Source organism: Cervus elaphus, chromosome 19 (genome assembly GCF_910594005.1).
Source record: "Cervus elaphus chromosome 19, mCerEla1.1, whole genome shotgun sequence".
In the NCBI taxonomy this organism is placed as follows: domain Eukaryota; kingdom Metazoa; phylum Chordata; class Mammalia; order Artiodactyla; family Cervidae; genus Cervus; species Cervus elaphus.
Window position 1 is genome coordinate 38,689,257 of NC_057833.1, and position 16,918 is coordinate 38,706,174.

At 42.5% G+C, this 16,918-nt stretch overlaps 1 protein-coding gene across 3 annotated transcripts; it reads left to right on the plus strand.

Annotated features, from left to right (window-relative positions):
• The first annotated feature begins 7,362 nt into the window (after positions 1-7,362).
• Positions 7,363-15,586, plus strand: HRG (histidine rich glycoprotein). Of its 3 annotated transcripts, none has more exons than XM_043873983.1 (8): positions 7,363-7,623; positions 9,352-9,468; positions 10,215-10,305; positions 11,438-11,604; positions 12,531-12,611; positions 13,324-13,425; positions 14,652-15,105; positions 15,136-15,586. In XM_043873983.1, the coding sequence occupies exons 1-8, from the start codon at positions 7,432-7,434 to the stop codon at positions 15,504-15,506; spliced, it is 1,575 nt and encodes a 524-aa protein (XP_043729918.1). In that variant the 5' UTR covers positions 7,363-7,431; the 3' UTR covers positions 15,507-15,586. The 3 variants fall into 3 exon arrangements, with proteins under 3 accessions (XP_043729918.1, XP_043729919.1, XP_043729917.1); XM_043873984.1 differs by having other exon boundaries at positions 14,652-14,706; positions 14,881-15,586; XM_043873982.1 differs by having other exon boundaries at positions 14,652-15,586.
• The last annotated feature ends 1,332 nt before the right edge of the window (positions 15,587-16,918 follow it).

Sequence of the window (16,918 nt, forward strand, 5' to 3'; positions counted from 1 at the left end):
AAGTAAAGACAAAAAGGTACTGGCTAGCTTCATTAACTGGAATACTGAAGAGTGCACTGCATAAATCAATTACAGTAAAAAAAAATTTACTTCCGGTGATAATGGATGTTAGTAAGTTATGAGGGATAACAATGTTGCTTATTACTCAGAGGTCCTGGACAAATCTCAACACTTGGTCCTTAGATTTTCTCACCAGTAATATGGGAAGTATGCAGGAGCTATTAATGTACAAGGGAAAATGAGGCCTTGAGCCTTGTAATCTTCTATTATGGGCTTTATGCCTTGAAGGGTTTCTTTACAAACAGGGTATTGATTAATTCTGGGAAGAAGTTTTGAGGGATCTACTTGAATCTTGATGGGAAGTATGCTGTGGATTGAGCCCATAAAAAAGTGGTAGCTGATTGAATAGAGACAAATGCTCAGTGTTTCCAGAATCTGCTCTACTACTGTCAGAGATGGAACAAATGAAAGATCAAAAGATCATTTAATTTACCTCATGGGTCACTTTGATGATGACTGTCAGTTTTCTAGAATTATGCCCCTCTTTTTGGAGAAAGACATTCCAGTATATTTCTCTAAGAAGTCTCTAATAAATTAATGAGGGGAGAGGACAGGGAAGCCTGGAGTGCTGCAGTCCATGGGGTCACAAACAGTCAGACTCGACTGAGCAGCTGAAATGACTGAGAGGAACTAAGAGGAAAAGTGTGGATATCTCTCAAAAGGGCTAAACAAAAGGAATGAGTTCAGACACAGGAACCTCTTGAGGCTCACTGGAGTGCCCCACTGTCTGAACTGTTTTAGTGCTTCAAGGCAAGGCCTATCTATTAGCTTTGGGTTGAGTACAAAGAACATATTCTAAAGGAAATCAACCCCAGAAACTCATTGGAAGGACTGATGCTGAAGCTCCAGTACTTTGGTCACCTGATGAAAAGAGCCAACTCATTTTAAAAGACTTTGATGCTGGAAAAGATTCAGGACAGGAGGAGAAGTGGGTGACAGAGGATGAGATGGTTAGATAGCATCACCGACTCAATGGACATGAGTCTGAGCAAACTCCAGGAGGTAGTGAAGGACAGGAGAGTCTGGCATGTTACAGTCCATGGGGTTGCAAAGATTCGGACATGAATTAGCAACTGAATAACAACAACAAAGAGTACGGCTCTAGTGTAAGTCAACTACATACTTCAATTAAACATATATATTAAGAACAAAAATAGTATGGCTCTAGTGTCATTTAGGACTGGAAAAGATTCATCCCCAATCCAGAAAAATGTTTCTCTAAGGCATTTAAGAGGGGTTATTGGGAAGAGCTCCTATAGTTCTTCGGAGCTTCATCATCGACAATCAGGAGGATGCTGGAAAGGCTGATGGTACCTGATAGAGGGCTGAGGGTACCTAAAGCAGTTAAATTTGTAACAATCTCTTTTCCAAAGTCCTGGTCCTTTGCAATCGTAGAGGAAGCCAGGAAGGTTTTCATTTCATATAGGTGCCTTCATTTGTTGGAGCTGAATATTAAGATTTTGGCTGTTTTCCTTGGAGGTGACTCATCTAGAGAATGAGAAAGCTGGTTTGCCAGATTCACTAAATCTGAGCAGACATAGTTGCCTTCTATCCTGATCCTTCTTTTAGAAGGGAAAGATCCTGGTTCAGCCCATTAATAAACATATAGTTATAAGCTACCCAGGTGGAATCAACTTCATATGGAAGACCAGAATCTGAAGTCTACTGTGATATTCATGAACCAGTTCATCAGAGTTTTGTTTACAAGCCTGGATTTTGTTCCCATCAACAGACTTTCGAAAAGCCCTAGGAATTTCTTACTGAGGTTGCTAGAGATTGCCTGAGCCTGATCATATGTTATAGTAAATTAGTGGACTGGACTCCCAGTTGTAATTCTAGAGACTTTTCAGGACTTCCCCAGTTAGTGGTTTTCATTCAATACTGGACCTGGTCTTCACCAATGAGCATATGAATTAGCTGATAAAAGTCAGAGAAGCCAAGCTGGTAAGGGAGTAGGGGGAGTTTCAGAGAAAACTTGTCTGAGGGATTGGAAGATGTATTGGAGGCACAGACATCATAGAAAAGAAAGAAGAATGTGATGCCAGAGGCAAAGCCTGGGACAAAGAAACCAAGGAAGAAGAGCCTCAGACTTTGGGAGCCCTTTTATCTTTCTTCCATCACTTGTTTGCCTCAGTTAATCTTTTGTAGAGACAATTTCAGACTCCTGATAACAGTTAAGAAGTCTCAAAGTAATGAGTGAAATTAGCATACCACTCAGTTCTGGAAATTTTTTACCTACTGTAGTACAGTTTGATTTTAAGGAAATTAAATTTGTGAATTTCAAAAGTCCACCACAATGGCCACTGGAATTCTAAATTGCCTTGGTCAAGTCCACTTACTTAGTTAGAAATGAATATGAGGAAGGTATTTAGACATAAAATCAGCAGGACTCTCTGTAATGGGGGGCACCTTGAAAAATGCTTATATAACTGGGATCCCATTTCTTAGAGTTTTTCCTCTACAGTAAAGAACAATTTCAAACAGCTCGAATATCTCAATTTCAAACAGCTCGAATATCTCAATTTCAAACAGCTCGAATATCTCATAGCACGAACAGCTCAAACAGCTAGCAGGCTGATCCCAGCCAGTCTTAAGGAGATAGCTTGGTTCTAAAGGATCCAGTATATGTATCTCTGTGTGTGTGTGTGTGTGTGTGTGTGTGTGTGTGTATGTGTATGCTTGGTCGTGTCCGACTCTTTGTGATCCCATGGACTGCAGCCTGACAGGCTCCTCTGTCCATGGGATTTTCCAGGCAAGAATATTGGAGAGGGTTGCCATTTCTTCCTGCAGGGGATCTTCCCCATGCAGGAATCAAACCACATCTCCTGCATCTTTTTGCATTGGCAGGCAGATTCTTTACCACTGAGACACCTTGAAAGTCTGAAGGATCCAGACTGTAAGGCTTTTAAAGGCCAGTCTCCAGAAGACAGTGCTTCCAAAGGAATATGTCAAAGGCTGAAAAACTCCACACTGATTCAGAAAAAAATCCCCTGTTCCCCAAGGAATGAGTCAAAGGATATCCAGTTTCAGGAGAAGCAGCCTTTGTTCCAAAGGGAATAGGTGAAGGTTAGCCACATTCAGTGAAACAGCCTGATCTCAAATTAGGCAGAAGTGCCAACTTCACATGCAGAATAAGGCCTTAACCAGAAAGAGGGAACCTTTAAATAGATGCTGAATAAAGCCTGGAGCTTTGGATTACAAGGAGATCCAGCCAGTCCATCCTAAGGGAGATCAATCCTGAGTATTCATTGGAAGGACTGATATTGAAGCTAAAACTCCAGTACTTTGGCCACCTGATGTGAAGAACTGACTCATTGGAAAAGACCCTGATGCTGGAAAAGATTGAAGGCAGGAGGAGAAGGGGACGACAGAGGATGAGATGGTTGGATGACCTCACCGACTCAATGGACATGAGTTTGGGTAAACTCCAGGAGTTGGTGATGGACAGGGAGGCCTGGCATGCTGCAATCCATGGGGTTACAAAGAGTCGGACACAACTGAGTGACTGAACTGAACAAAGCAAAGAAGGTATAAGCTCAAATCCAGGAGAAAGCTATACCTTCAAACTCCTGGGCAGGAAAAACCATGAACAACAATTGGTTCGACTGTGGATACCACACCTGTTTGCTCACCAACCCTGGAGCTGCTGGGCATCTTCTCTGGGCCTTGTACAGGCCACCAAAATGTTGGCCTGAAACAAATACACTGCTAGCTATCTCTCCAGTAAAGACGGATTTATTTGGGATCAGCAGAAAACTGCAATTTAGGGTTTGTAAACTCAGAGAGCTGCAGAGAACTCCCCAGACAGCAAGGGAAGGAAAACTTACAAAGAGGAAAAGAAAGTTGAAGCGCTATAGTAAACAGAGTCCGTGGCTTTCCATTGGCTGAGCCGTTGCCAGGACAGAAGTCTCTCTTCTTGTTTGCTGGGCTCTGCCACTGTCACAGGGCATGAATGCTCCCCGTTCTGGTTTCCCAACTCTATGTAGTTGAGATTTCTGTTAATTTTTTACAAAAGAATAGTGTGATTCTTCTGATCAAATAATATGAAAATTAAAGGCTATCAAGAGACTGGGATTCATCAGCACTTCACTCTTCCTTTATTCCACAATCATTTCAGCATCAAGTATTGGTCAGATATTGTCTGCAAAACCTTCCACTTGAAGGTGGATTTTTTTTTTTTTCTTACGTGTCTGAACAGTCTTCAAGCCCTGCTGCTGCTGCTGCTGCTAAGTCCTCTGACACCTTGATCTTGGACTTCTTAATCTCTAGAATTATGAAAGAAATTACTTCTATTGTCTAAGCCACCCAGTCTGTGGTACTTTGTTCTGGAAGCCCTAGCAAACTCATACGACAGGGAATTTGCAGATATGACTATTCTCCTCTCTCCCGGGAGCTGTTTCCCAAAAGAGGTTCATATGCCTTGGTATAATTTGCTTAGGAGCAATAGACAACATTCACACACTATTACCCTTATCTGCCTCCTTTAAGATAGAAAAATGACTCAGTCGGGGTATCAGTTGGTATCTTTGACCCTATTTCAGTCAGGGTCTAGCAAGAAACATAAGACATCGCTAGTACACTATTTGTCTTTAAGGTTCGATAAAGCAGGTGGAAGGGACTTCCCTGATGGTCTGGGGGTTGGGACTCTGTGCTTCAAATGCAGGGAGCACGGTTTGGATCTCTGGTCAGGGAACTAACAGCCCACACACCACATGGCAGGGCCAAAAAATAGAGCAAGGAAAGCATGGCTTTCATTACTACCCCTAGGTCTTAACACAACAGTTCAGTTCAGTTCAGTCACTCAGTCGTGTCTGACTCTTTGCGACCCCATGGACTGCAGCACGCCAGGCCTCCCTGTCCATCACCAACTCCTGGAGTTTACTCAAACTCATGCCCATTGAGTTGGTGAGGGCATCCAGCCATCTCATCCTCCGTCGTCCCCTTCTCCTCCTGCCTTCAATCCTTCCCAGCATCAGGGTCTCTTCAAATGAGTCAGTTCTTCTCATCAGGTGGCCAAAGTATTGGAGTTTCAGCTTCAGCATCAGTCCTTCCACAACAGTGTTCAGGAGAAGCTGACTCTCACTGTCAGTGCCCTCTTCCATCCCCTCAGTGTTCCCATCTCTTTCCCTCCACCAGCATTTGACTCACCCAGGGCACTCAGTATTGGGTGAGGCCAGTGTAGTAATCCTGCTGCTGCTAAGTCGCTTCAGTCATGTCCGACTCTGTGCAACCCCATAGACGGCAGCCCACCAGGCGCCCCCGTCCCTGGGATTCTCCAGGCAAGAACACTGGAGTGGGTTGCCATTTCCTTCTCCAATGCATGAAAGTGAAAAGTGAAAGTGAAGTCGCTCAGTCGTGTCCGACTCTTAGCGACCCCATGGACTGTAGCCCACCAGGCTCCTCCGTCCACGGGATTTTCCAGGCAAGGGTACTGGAGTGGGTTGCCATTGCCTTCTCCATATAGCCATTCTAAATGGGTGTAAATGGTATTTCAACATGGTTTTGATTTGTATTTCTCTAATGGCTCATGACTAGAAAAGCCTAATTAAGGAGTTCAACCTGTTCTCCACTGAAACATAATACGGTTGTGTTCTAATCAATGACCTTCCCTTCCCTCCCTGGGTTGGAGCCGCTGAGTAACACCTTGGCCAGGTTGCATACAATTCCTGTCATTCTAAATTACACTGAAGCCATCTGTTTTGGATATTTAAAAGCTAGTGTTACTAATATTAAAGGTACAATCTCATATATAATTCAAAACGGATTTCTTCCCCTTTTAACACTCACTACATCAGACTACGATTCTGGGAAGTGAGGTCTCATTCCATACACCTTCCCCATGGCTTCTCTCTTCAAATTCTTTCCCTTCCCTTGGGTTGTGTCCAAAGCCCAACCAGTTCTCAGCCTTGACTGCACATTGGGAAAACTACCAACGCCTGGGTCCACCCCGAAAGCCCCTGGTTTAATTTCTCTGGGAGAAGGCTTGGACATAAGGATGTTGAAAAGCTCCTTGGGTGACTCCAATATGAATTCAAGGCTGAGAACTATGGCCGTAGACTCTGACACTTCAAGGAGACTGGGGAGGAAGGCAGGTGCTGTAAGTCACTGGTTGTGGGGAGGCAACCTGGGCTGACTTCTCCTCATCCTTCCTGATGCTGCTGGGCTCTACTGGTATGAGGGATCTGTGCAGTTATACTGTTTTTTCAGGAGGGGTGCAGATGGGGGATTAGCTTAATCTCAACCCTATCCCCCAGTGCTGGGTCCCTCACCCAATGGTATATGCCCTCTAACCCTATCTCTGGGAAGGGCATCGAATGACTTGACTGCTACCTTCACCACCTTCCTCTTCCACATGAACTAATTCTCTTTAGCATACTTTAAGGGTCACAAAGAACTGGAATGACATGAGTGTGCTCCCAACTTTTTCCCAGGTGATACTGAGCAGAATCCTGTGAGGCTCCGGGCACAAAGTTTTCTGTGTCCCCCATTTCTTTGATTACAGGGAACAGCCTTCATTTAGCCTCCATGACCTTCCCTGACTTTCAGTTCAAGCAATTGTTAATTTGAAAAGGGAGGGGATTCCCAGGTGGTGTTAGTGGTAAAGAACCTGCTTGCCAATGCAGGAGATGTAAGAAAGAGGTGTGGATTTGATCACTGGGTGGGGGAGATCCCCTGGAGGAGGAAATGGCAACCCACTCCAGTATTCTTGCCTAGAGAATCCCATGGACAGGGGAGCCTGGCGGGCTATAGTCCATGGGATCACATAGAGTCAAACATGACTGAAGTGACTTAGCACGGACAGGGGTTCAAGACCAGGGAGAAATAGTCAAGAGTAGCCTGGGCCTAGGTCCTGTTTCCTCTTCAACAATTACATACAACAATATCTTTAAGCTGTTTTGCAGATACTCCCACTCCAGGTGGGAGAAGTTAACAATTAATGATGGTATGCTGCCTCCAAATACACAGACCCCAGACCTGTCAGGCCTGAAGGCTGATGATGCTGACTCCTACTTACCTTACCTTGAACCCATTAGAAGAATGACCATAAGCTGATCACAGCCTCTCTGAACAATTACTATAAAACATCTCACTGTCTTCCCCACTTTGGGACACGTGGTTTTGAGGGTATTAGCCTCAAAACGAGGCATGTTTTAAACATGGCATGTTTCAACTTTCTGTCCCCAGGGCCCACTAATCATTTACAGAGTGTTGACAGATAGCTGAACCAGGGGTCAAGGTGAACATCACCAGTTACATAACGAAAATGTATAAAATCTTGCATAATCAGTTGTGTGTGCATTTTAGAAAATTTGTGTAAACTTCTCTGCCGTGGTAACCCAGAGCAAGGGATGCTTTCCACATTTTAACAAGATGAAGGTACTCACTGCAGCACTGTCGTCCATCCTTCTGATCATACAGCAGTGTTCTTGTGCTGTGAATCCCACAGGCTGCGATGCCGTTGAGCCTGTGGCTGCAAAAGCTCTGGACCTGATCAATAAAGGACGGTGGGATGGCTACCTTTTCCAGTTGCTGCGGGTCGCTGATGCCCACTTGGACAAAGTGGTGAGGAGCCTCCCATGGCAGAGCTGAATGGGGCGGTGATGGACCAGGGCCAAAGGAGACGCTAGCTCCTAAGCCTGCCACTTTGCACAGTGGATTGGCTTTGTTCAGAGTTGTCGGTTTCGCTTCTGGGCTGCTCTGTGCTGTACTGTGTTCAGTCATGTCTGACTCTTTTCGACCCCGTGGACTGTAGCTCGCCAGGCCCCTCTGTCCATGGGACTTCCCAAGCAAGAATACTGGAGTGGGTTGCCATTTCCTCCTCCAGGGGATCTTCACCACCCAGGGACAGAACCAGTGTCTCTTGTGTCTCCTGTATTGGCAGGCAGATTCTTTACCACTGTGCTACCTGGGAAGCCCTCAGGGCTGCCCTAACTGTTCTTTTATCCTTTGAATTAGTATTTGTTACTAGTATGTCCTGGACTTCCCAGGTGGCACTGATGGTAAAGAACCCTCATGCCAGTGCAGGAGACATAGGGCACGTGGGTTTGATCTCTGGGTCGGGAAGATCCCCTGGAGGAGGGCATGTCAACCCACTCCAGTATTCTTGCCTGGAAAATCCCATGATAGAGGAACCTGTTGGGCTATGGTCCATGCGGTCACAAAGAGTTGGACGTGACTGAAGCTACTAAGCACAGTCATTATGTCCTTGATCAGCCTCTAAATACTTATAAGCACTTATGCAGAGCCCAATCAATGGCTAAGTGCTGTAAGAGAAAAATTATAATAAACTATGGGCCTTGCTCTCAAGGAAATAATCATCAGCTCTCATACACACATAGATGAACTGGGTAAGATGGGATACACTCAGGTGACTAAGTGAGTGGAATAAATGCTGGAGGGATAAAATAGAAGATCAATTATCATGGATGGGAGAAGGCTGCATTTGGATCCTGAAGAATGAGCAGTATTTGAATAACATAATGGCTTGGATAATGGCCTTCTAGGAGAATTCCTGGTATACCACCTCTATGTGTGCAGGGAATCTGGAAAGAAGGTATGGAGAAACAGACAAAGGCAGAGGGGTTCCAGAGGTTCTCTGTGGGTTTTGGAACAGCCATCACCTTGGAAGAGAGACATTCCTTAAGCCAAAGACTAAGGCAATAAATAATGGCATCTCTGATTAGACAAAGGAGGTAGAGGGACGGAGCTAGTTTGTAAGAGAAGAGAGTGAATTGAGCTTAGGGCAAGTTGAAATGAAGACAAGAAATCTGGGATTCCCCTGATGGTCCAGCGGTTAGGACTCCAAGTTTCCACTGTAAGGGGAACAGGTTTGATCCCCGGTCAGGGAACTAGCATCCCATAGCTGCCAAAGGAAAAATAAAAGAGTCAATCTATTTAAAAAAAAAAAAAAAAGAAGAAGAAGCCCAAGTTCAGGAACAGAACAGGATGAGAGGACACAACTGCACATATAGAATATATGGCTGTCATCGCTTATATTCTAGTCTTGTACCTTCAATACTTCCACCCAAACCAACACTGCCTTTTTGTGACTGCTCTTTAAAATTCATGGGCAGAAGCAACATTATGACCAGTTAAAAACTCTCTGATGCTTTTTATTAAATAAACAGATCAAATGATATAAAGGTAGGGCACCTGCAATGACTTGTAGAATGACTTGTAGAGAGGAGTAGAATGACAGGAATTCTATTTAAGAAATAAAGAGCTTATTTTTATTGGAAAACTCTGGGTTTCCACATACCACCCAGCCATTGCTTTCTTGGCATTCCCCAGGAATCCACAACTGTCTACTATTTAGTCTTGGATGTGAAAGAATCTGACTGTCCAGTCCTATCCAGGAAGCGCTGGGATGACTGTGAGCCAGATGTTTCTCATCGTCCATCTGAAATAGTAAGTAAACCAGGTACCATTCCTCTCCTCTTAGCATTCCTGACTTCTATCAATAGATAGAAGCAGAAATATCTTCTTGCCCAGGGTGGTTGCACACCTGGGCTTACACAGTAAAACAATAAGAACAAAACTTCTGCCTCATGGCTTATAAGGACTATGTTGACTTCAAGTAATATTTTCTTGAGAGCCATACCAGGAAATCAGTTCAAGAAAAGTCAATGGGGCTTATGGTCCCATGTCATAGCATGACCAGCTATGAGACCTTGGGCAAATCACCTAATGTCTAAGATCCTCTGAACCTGTAACGGTGAATACTGGTTTCCCTAACAGAAATGGCCAAAGGGATTAGTTGCAGTCACCATGAGGAATAGAGCCTTGTTCTGCACATTGCACATGGGTTCTCAGAGCCCAGCACAGAGGAAGATGCAAAGATATAAGATTTCAGTTCCAGAAAATAAGATGACTACATATCCAGCAGTTTTAGCTTTTTTATTCCTTGAAAATGTTTGGGATATGGCCATGATCTCTTTCAACACTTTCTCTGTGGTTTTCATGAGGGTTTTGGATGCTTGTAGCATATCCAGCTCACAGAACTATGCTAAGAAAATATAGGTTTTTGAGAGAGGGTATGGTGAGAGGAAGCACAATAATTTCAAATGGATAGTAGGAGCATGCTGCCTCATGTTTTGTTCCCTCGGGTCAACCTAAGGAAAATAGGTGATAAAATAAACCTCTCTTTCTTATAGGTGATTGGACAATGTAAGGTAATCGCTATAACACATCTGGCTGGATCTGAAGATCTTAGAGTGAATGACTTTAACTGCACCACAAGTTCTGGTATGATTGTTAAAATGCTAATTAATTCTAGGTTCATACAAAATTCAATCAAACAGTGGTATTCATCATCGAAGTCTATGAAGTATGTATCAGAAATGGTTCCTGCCCTTGCAGATGCAATTATTACTTGCTCTCTTGAGAAGAGAAGAGAGATTTTTCCCTATTACTGGCACATCTTCTTTTATAGAAATTCAACATCTAAAAACAGACACTTACAAGGGGCTGTATGACATCATTGTAGAGAACATAGGCTCTGGGGTCCAATTTGAGTTTGAACCCCAACCTCAACACTTACTAGTTGTATGGTCTTAAGGGCAAGTTACTTCTTCAAGCTTTCCTCCTTTGTAAAATGAAGATAACAATAATATTATCCCTTCAGGTTCTTCCCAGAATTAACTAGATAGCCTGTGTAGTACACTTTGCAATGTACTTAGCGTTCAAGTATTGACTTCAACAATTGAAAGTTACGTATGTTCACAAAGCAGTTATTCATATATTAACTTGTTTAATCTCACAGGACTATGAAGTAAAGATTACAATACTTTCTATTTTAGATACAAAATAAGCCTCAAGGAGATTCAGTGACCCAGCCTGGGGAACAGAGCCAAAGTGTGGCAAAGACATGACCCTATTCCACTGGTGCTGACTCTAAATTACACACATATTAAATTCACCTTTTCAAAAGGATGATCACAGAATGTCTTTTAAAATAATTAATCTTAACATGGTTCAATATATAAAAATTCGACAGTCAAGCAGCTCCCTCACAAGGTTGCCATAAAGATTGAGCTGCATCTTCTCTCTCTGGGCAAAATTTTGTGTTAACAATGCCTCTCTCCTTGGCAGAGACAGGGAGAAGTTCATTAAAATATTAGCACTTTATGAGTGATGGGTTGTCATGAATAGGGGTCACAACAGAGACTTGAGCATTAGAAGGATCTGGGTTTAAGTTTAGCTCTGCCACTGATTGACTGACTTGATCTTGGACAAGTTACCTTTCCAACCCTCAATTTCCATCTGTAAAATGGAAGCTCTTGTTATTCTTGCCATCACGATTACATGTATCAAGTCCCAACATTGACATTACTGCTTCCAACTCAGTAACCGCAAAACTGCCAATTTCTTTCTCCAGTCTCTTCAGCACTGGCCAATACAATAGACAGCCCAGTGCTCTTCGATTTCTTTGAGGATACTGAGCTCTACAGAAAACAAGCTGACAAAGCCCTGGAGAAGTACAAAAGGGAGAACAGTGACTTTGCTCCTTTCAGAGTGGACAAAGTGAAGAGGGCTATAAGAGCGGTGAGACTCCTCTAATGTCTAGCTAACATTGAGGGCCCAGGGTCCAACACAGCAGGTGTGAGCTTGGCAGCCCTGAGCCTCTTTGCTGCCCTCAGTCGACCTTTTAATTTGGGGCCTTTTAAATTGAGGCTCCCTCCTTCAGTTCTTTGGCTTTTGGGGTTGTGAGTATATGTGTGTGAATATTGAGCAGAGAAAAGGAAAAACTCAAACAAGGAAGAGGGAAAGACAGAAGAGAATAATAAAACTTATGTGAGTCATTAAAATAATCTGATCCTAATCTCCTGTATTATGATGGAAACCATAGACTCAGCACCCACCTTACCACTCCTAGTGGTGTGGCTGGAGTGAGACAGTTCTGCCTCCCAGTCCCAGGACCGCAGTGCTTCCCGTCCAAGCTAGCCTTGCACAGCGGCTAGTTGATGTCGGTCATGCATTTTGTAAGTGCAGTTAAATAGATTATGGTGCATGCAAACAATGGAATGAATACACCGCAATTAATGAAAACAACATTTTGAATGTTTATGCACTGGAAAGAGTTTTAAGATATGTTGCTAATGGAAAAAGTAGGTTACAGAACAATACTTAAGACTATGATCCCATTTATGTTAAATAATTAGATATATGTGTATATGGGCAACATATTTAGGAAAAGGCTTGAAGGAAACCTCCATCAAGTGGATGATAGTGGTACCTCTGAGAATGTTGATTTTTCACACTACCCTTAATTATAGGTATTAATTGAAACTTTCAATGAAATAGAAACCTTATCATGATAAATTTTTTAAAGGCAGAGACCATCAGAAAAATGGTGCATATTGGAGATTTCGAATCCTCATAGTACTTTATAGTATGTTGGAAAGTAAGCATCTACCGCTTTTTTTTAACTTTTTATGTTCTTGAAACTGCTTGGATCCAATTTGTTCTAGAGAGGAGGGGAAGGTACCGGTTACTTCCTGGACTTCTCTGTGAGGAACTGTTCCAGTCACCACTTTCCCAGACACTCTCATGTGAGTATAATCGGTGTCTGCGAAATGCTAGGTAACATTCAGAAACCACTTACTATGTGCCAGGCATCCTTCTAAGTGCTTTACATATGTTGCCTTATTAACTCACTGCTGCCCTACGAAGTAGATACTATTTTTATTCCTGATTTACAGATGGGGAAACTGAGGCACAGAGCAGTTAAGTGAATCATGAGAGTATCACATATATTATAAAACTTTACATGTTCTTTACCTACACTTAGCACTGGAATTTTTTTTTACCCACTAGGATTAAACACTTAAGTAAAACAATTAACTAGCTTGTATTAAGAACTGACAGCCAACAGCGCTGTCACTCACGTCACCTCATTCCCACCTCACAGTGACTCCCTCTGACAAACAGGTAACTGAGGCTCAGCAAAGGGTCCTGCCTGATGTTCACAACCAAGCTGAGGTTAGAATCCAGTCTTCCTGATGCTCAATCAAAGGGATTGTTCCCCTGGTCACTTATCCTTTGATACTCAGGTATCTGCATGAAGATCTCCTTATTTTCTGGCACATCTTACCCTCCTCAGGACACAACTTAATGACTAAACAACAACAATCCTGATTTTTCTGAAGCCTCTTTTCCTTTCCCAAATGTCTGGGAGTTCACAACAAAGCTGGATACCTTCCTACCACCTGCGCATACACACTCAAACACACACACCCTAACAGGTTTATCTCTTCTTTATAGATCTTCGGATTCTGCAGAGCAGATTTGTTCTATGATGTGGAAGCCTCTGACTTGGAAACCCCAAAAAACATGGTCACAAAGTGTGAAGTCTTCAACCTTAAGGTGGGTTGCTTCAGTAGTCTTTGTCATGATCAGTGCCAAACTAGGTGATATTTTCACACACACAGCATATATTGTTCTTATGGTTGTTGATGTGTATTGTGTGTGTGTGAGAGAGAGACAGACAGACAGAGACAGAAGAGGGAGAAAGAGATGGTGGATGAGGGAGTAGGGATGACAAGGAGGAGAAACACAGAGAGAACAGGGAAAGTACAATTGGGACGGTACAAATTGCTGATATGACACAAAAAATATGGAGTTTTTTCCCCCAAGAATTGAGAAGGGTAAGATTTGCCAGAAAAGTAAAATCATGATTAATTCAACCAACCTCTAATGAATTGAAAGTGGCTCTTGTAGTCAGGACTCCAGTGCTGACACTTAATTTCTAGCTTTCAATATTAGGCATAGAACCTAAAAAATGAATGAGGCTTAAATTTACTATATAAAGGTATATGGACTAAGACTCAAAACAGTATTTTACATATGTCCCAGAAAGTTTTTATTTGATAGCAAGATATTCTTCACAGTGTTTTTATATCAAAAAACAAACAAACAAACAAACCTGAGCATAATCCAAGTGCCCATGTACCAGCACCACCCCAATGGAGGGGGCAGGCTTGTCACCATGAACATGGCTCCACAGATTTCTTAAAAATTAAAATCTAAACAAGGAAAATTACACAGAGGTAGGTGATCATTCTTTAGGAGTAGGAGATGTTTGTACCATAAAACCTGACTCTCGTTGAGAATATAAATTATAAGGCGTTAATTTTCCAAAGGTTGATCTGTAGATAAGGATCATTTTATAGTATAATTTCATCAGTTTATATTGAGATGGGAAGAATAATAATAAGGAGTGTTTTCACAATATAACATTTATTTCATCTAAAGTACTACCCTTTACCCTGAGATTAAGTTTCTGATTCTGACAAGAGTCAGAAAATAACAAAAATGTTAAAATAATCAAATGTTATTTGATTATTAAAATATTTCTATTGTGAAATAATGATGGTAGTAAATGACAGTTTTGTTTGTAATTTGATTTTGTTTGTTTGTATTTTGAATGTGAGTTGGCTAGAGAAGAATTTGAGAAATCCTTTTTTGATACCCTAATTTTAAAAATAGTTGTGGAATCTAAAAATCTAGATGCCACTGACATAAATTAAATTAAACATCTAGCTTCTTTTTGTGTTACATGATGATATCCACTCTTCTGTTTCCATCATCAGGAACATAGAAACTTCAGTGGTGTGCAACATCATTTGGGCCGTCCCTTCCACCCTGGTGAGCATGAGCATTCTCCTGCTGGAAGGCCTCCATTTAAGCCCAGGGGATCTAAAGATCATGGTCATCCCCATGAGTCACATAACTTTAGATGCCCGCCTCCTCCAGAACACAAAAATCACTCAGACAGTCCACCATTTCAAGCGAGGGTTCCTCTACCATTTCCCCCTCCAGGGTTAAGATGTCCTCACCCTCCCTTTGGCCCCAAGTGGAACCACAGGCCCCCTCATAACTCTAGTTCTGATGAGCACCATCCCCATGGACATCGTCCTCATGGACATCATCCCCATGGACACCACCCCCATGGACATCATCCCCATGGACACCACCCCCATGGACATCATCCTCATGGACACCACCCCCATGGACATCATCCTCATGGACACCACCCCCATGGACATCATCCTCATGGACACCACCCCCATGGACATCATCCCCATGATTTCTATGACCATGGACCCTGTGACCCACCACCACATAGCCAAGGTCCCCAAGACCATCATCGCCGAGGACATGGCCCACCACCTAGGCATTCCAAAGAAAGAGGTCCAGGTGACAGACACTTTGGCTTCCACTGGAGACCAATTAGATATATTCACAGACTTCCTTCACTAAAGAAAGGTGAAGTTCTGCCTCTTCCAGAAGCCAATTTTCCCAGCTTCTCATTACCAAACCACAATAATCCCCTACAACCAGAGATTCAGGCCTTCCCAGAATCAGCCTCTGAATCATGTCCTGGGACATTCAACACTGAATTTCTACATATCTCAAAGTTTTTTGCATATACATTGCCAAAATAAAATCTGATTTCCTTGATGGGGAAAAATGAATCATGTCCTGAATGAGAACCAGAAATAAAAATGTGACCAGTAATGCAAAATTGCAAGTTATTATAACCTTATTTTCATACTCAAGATAGGGCAAAATGTGGGTAGGGGAGGAAATGGCATAAGAATAGACAGACGAAAGGAAAGGAGAGGAAAGACATCAGTGCTACAGATTGGAAGTTAAGTCCGTCACTGGCTACTATATCACTTGAGGCAAATCTCTGATCCTCAAAATTTCTTTCTTTCTTGGATTAAACTCCTTTAATTCTGGCATCTTTCCTCTGCTGGTACTTATGCTGAGGCTGGACCTACCAAGAAGGAATTTACTAATCACTAAATCACTAAATCACTAATCACTAAAAGGATTACTCTTATAAAAGTGACCCAAATTCTCTTCCACTTGTTATCCAGTCCCCTAAATTTCCTTTTGGGAAAACAAATTCTCAATTCAATTATTAAGGAAACAAAGCTCATGCTATAAATTGTTTTTTGTTTTTTTTTTTTAAAAAAAAAGGCTGCAAGCATGAATCATGACCATAAATTCAGGTGCACAAAAAATACAACTTTATTTTTGGAATAGATTAATTTCTATTTTAAGTTGCCATCCTAACTGAGCTAATGGGAAATTTAACCTCAGGCCTTCTTGAACTTTCTGTTACTCCCTACACAAAGCAGTTCTAGGGTTTTACTCTCATAGTGCCAAGGTGTTTGTGTGGTAGGCATGAGAAGGAGGTCTGATTCTTCACCACTGGTCCACCAGGTCCCCCTGCTTACTACTCTGTTCACATGATTTTTAGGTCTAGTTTACCTGCTTTTTTCTGTATCAAACTGGCAATACAGGAGTCTCTGTAAGACAGTTAATGGAATGACTGCCAAGAGGTCATTCCATATGGTCACATGGCTCTCTCCCTGAGATCCTGCAGCCTCCAGGCTACGTTTCTAGAAAGCAGGACCGAGATACCCTCTGCTGTCCTTTTCCTATCTTCTCCCCAGAATAGTCTCAGATAGGAGCCTCTTTTCACTTTATTTATTTTCGTTGCCAAAAGATTCCTTTTTCACACTCAAATCCTCTTTCTTTTTCCTTCTTCCCACATCAAGTCTCAAGTATTTTGTTGTTTAGCCGCTAAGTCATGCCTGACTCTTTGCGACCCCATGGACTGTAACCCTCCAGGTTCCTCCGTTCATGGAATTCTCTAGGTGAGAATACTGGAGTGGGTTGCCATTTCCTTTTCCAGGGTATCTTCCCAACCCAGGGATTGAACCCACCTCTCCAACACTGAAGGTCGATTCTTTACTGCTGAACCACCAGGGAAAATATCAAGTATTCAGACACAGGCTAAGATCAGAAGGAGATAGTGAAGGTCAGGGAAGCCTGACATGCTGCA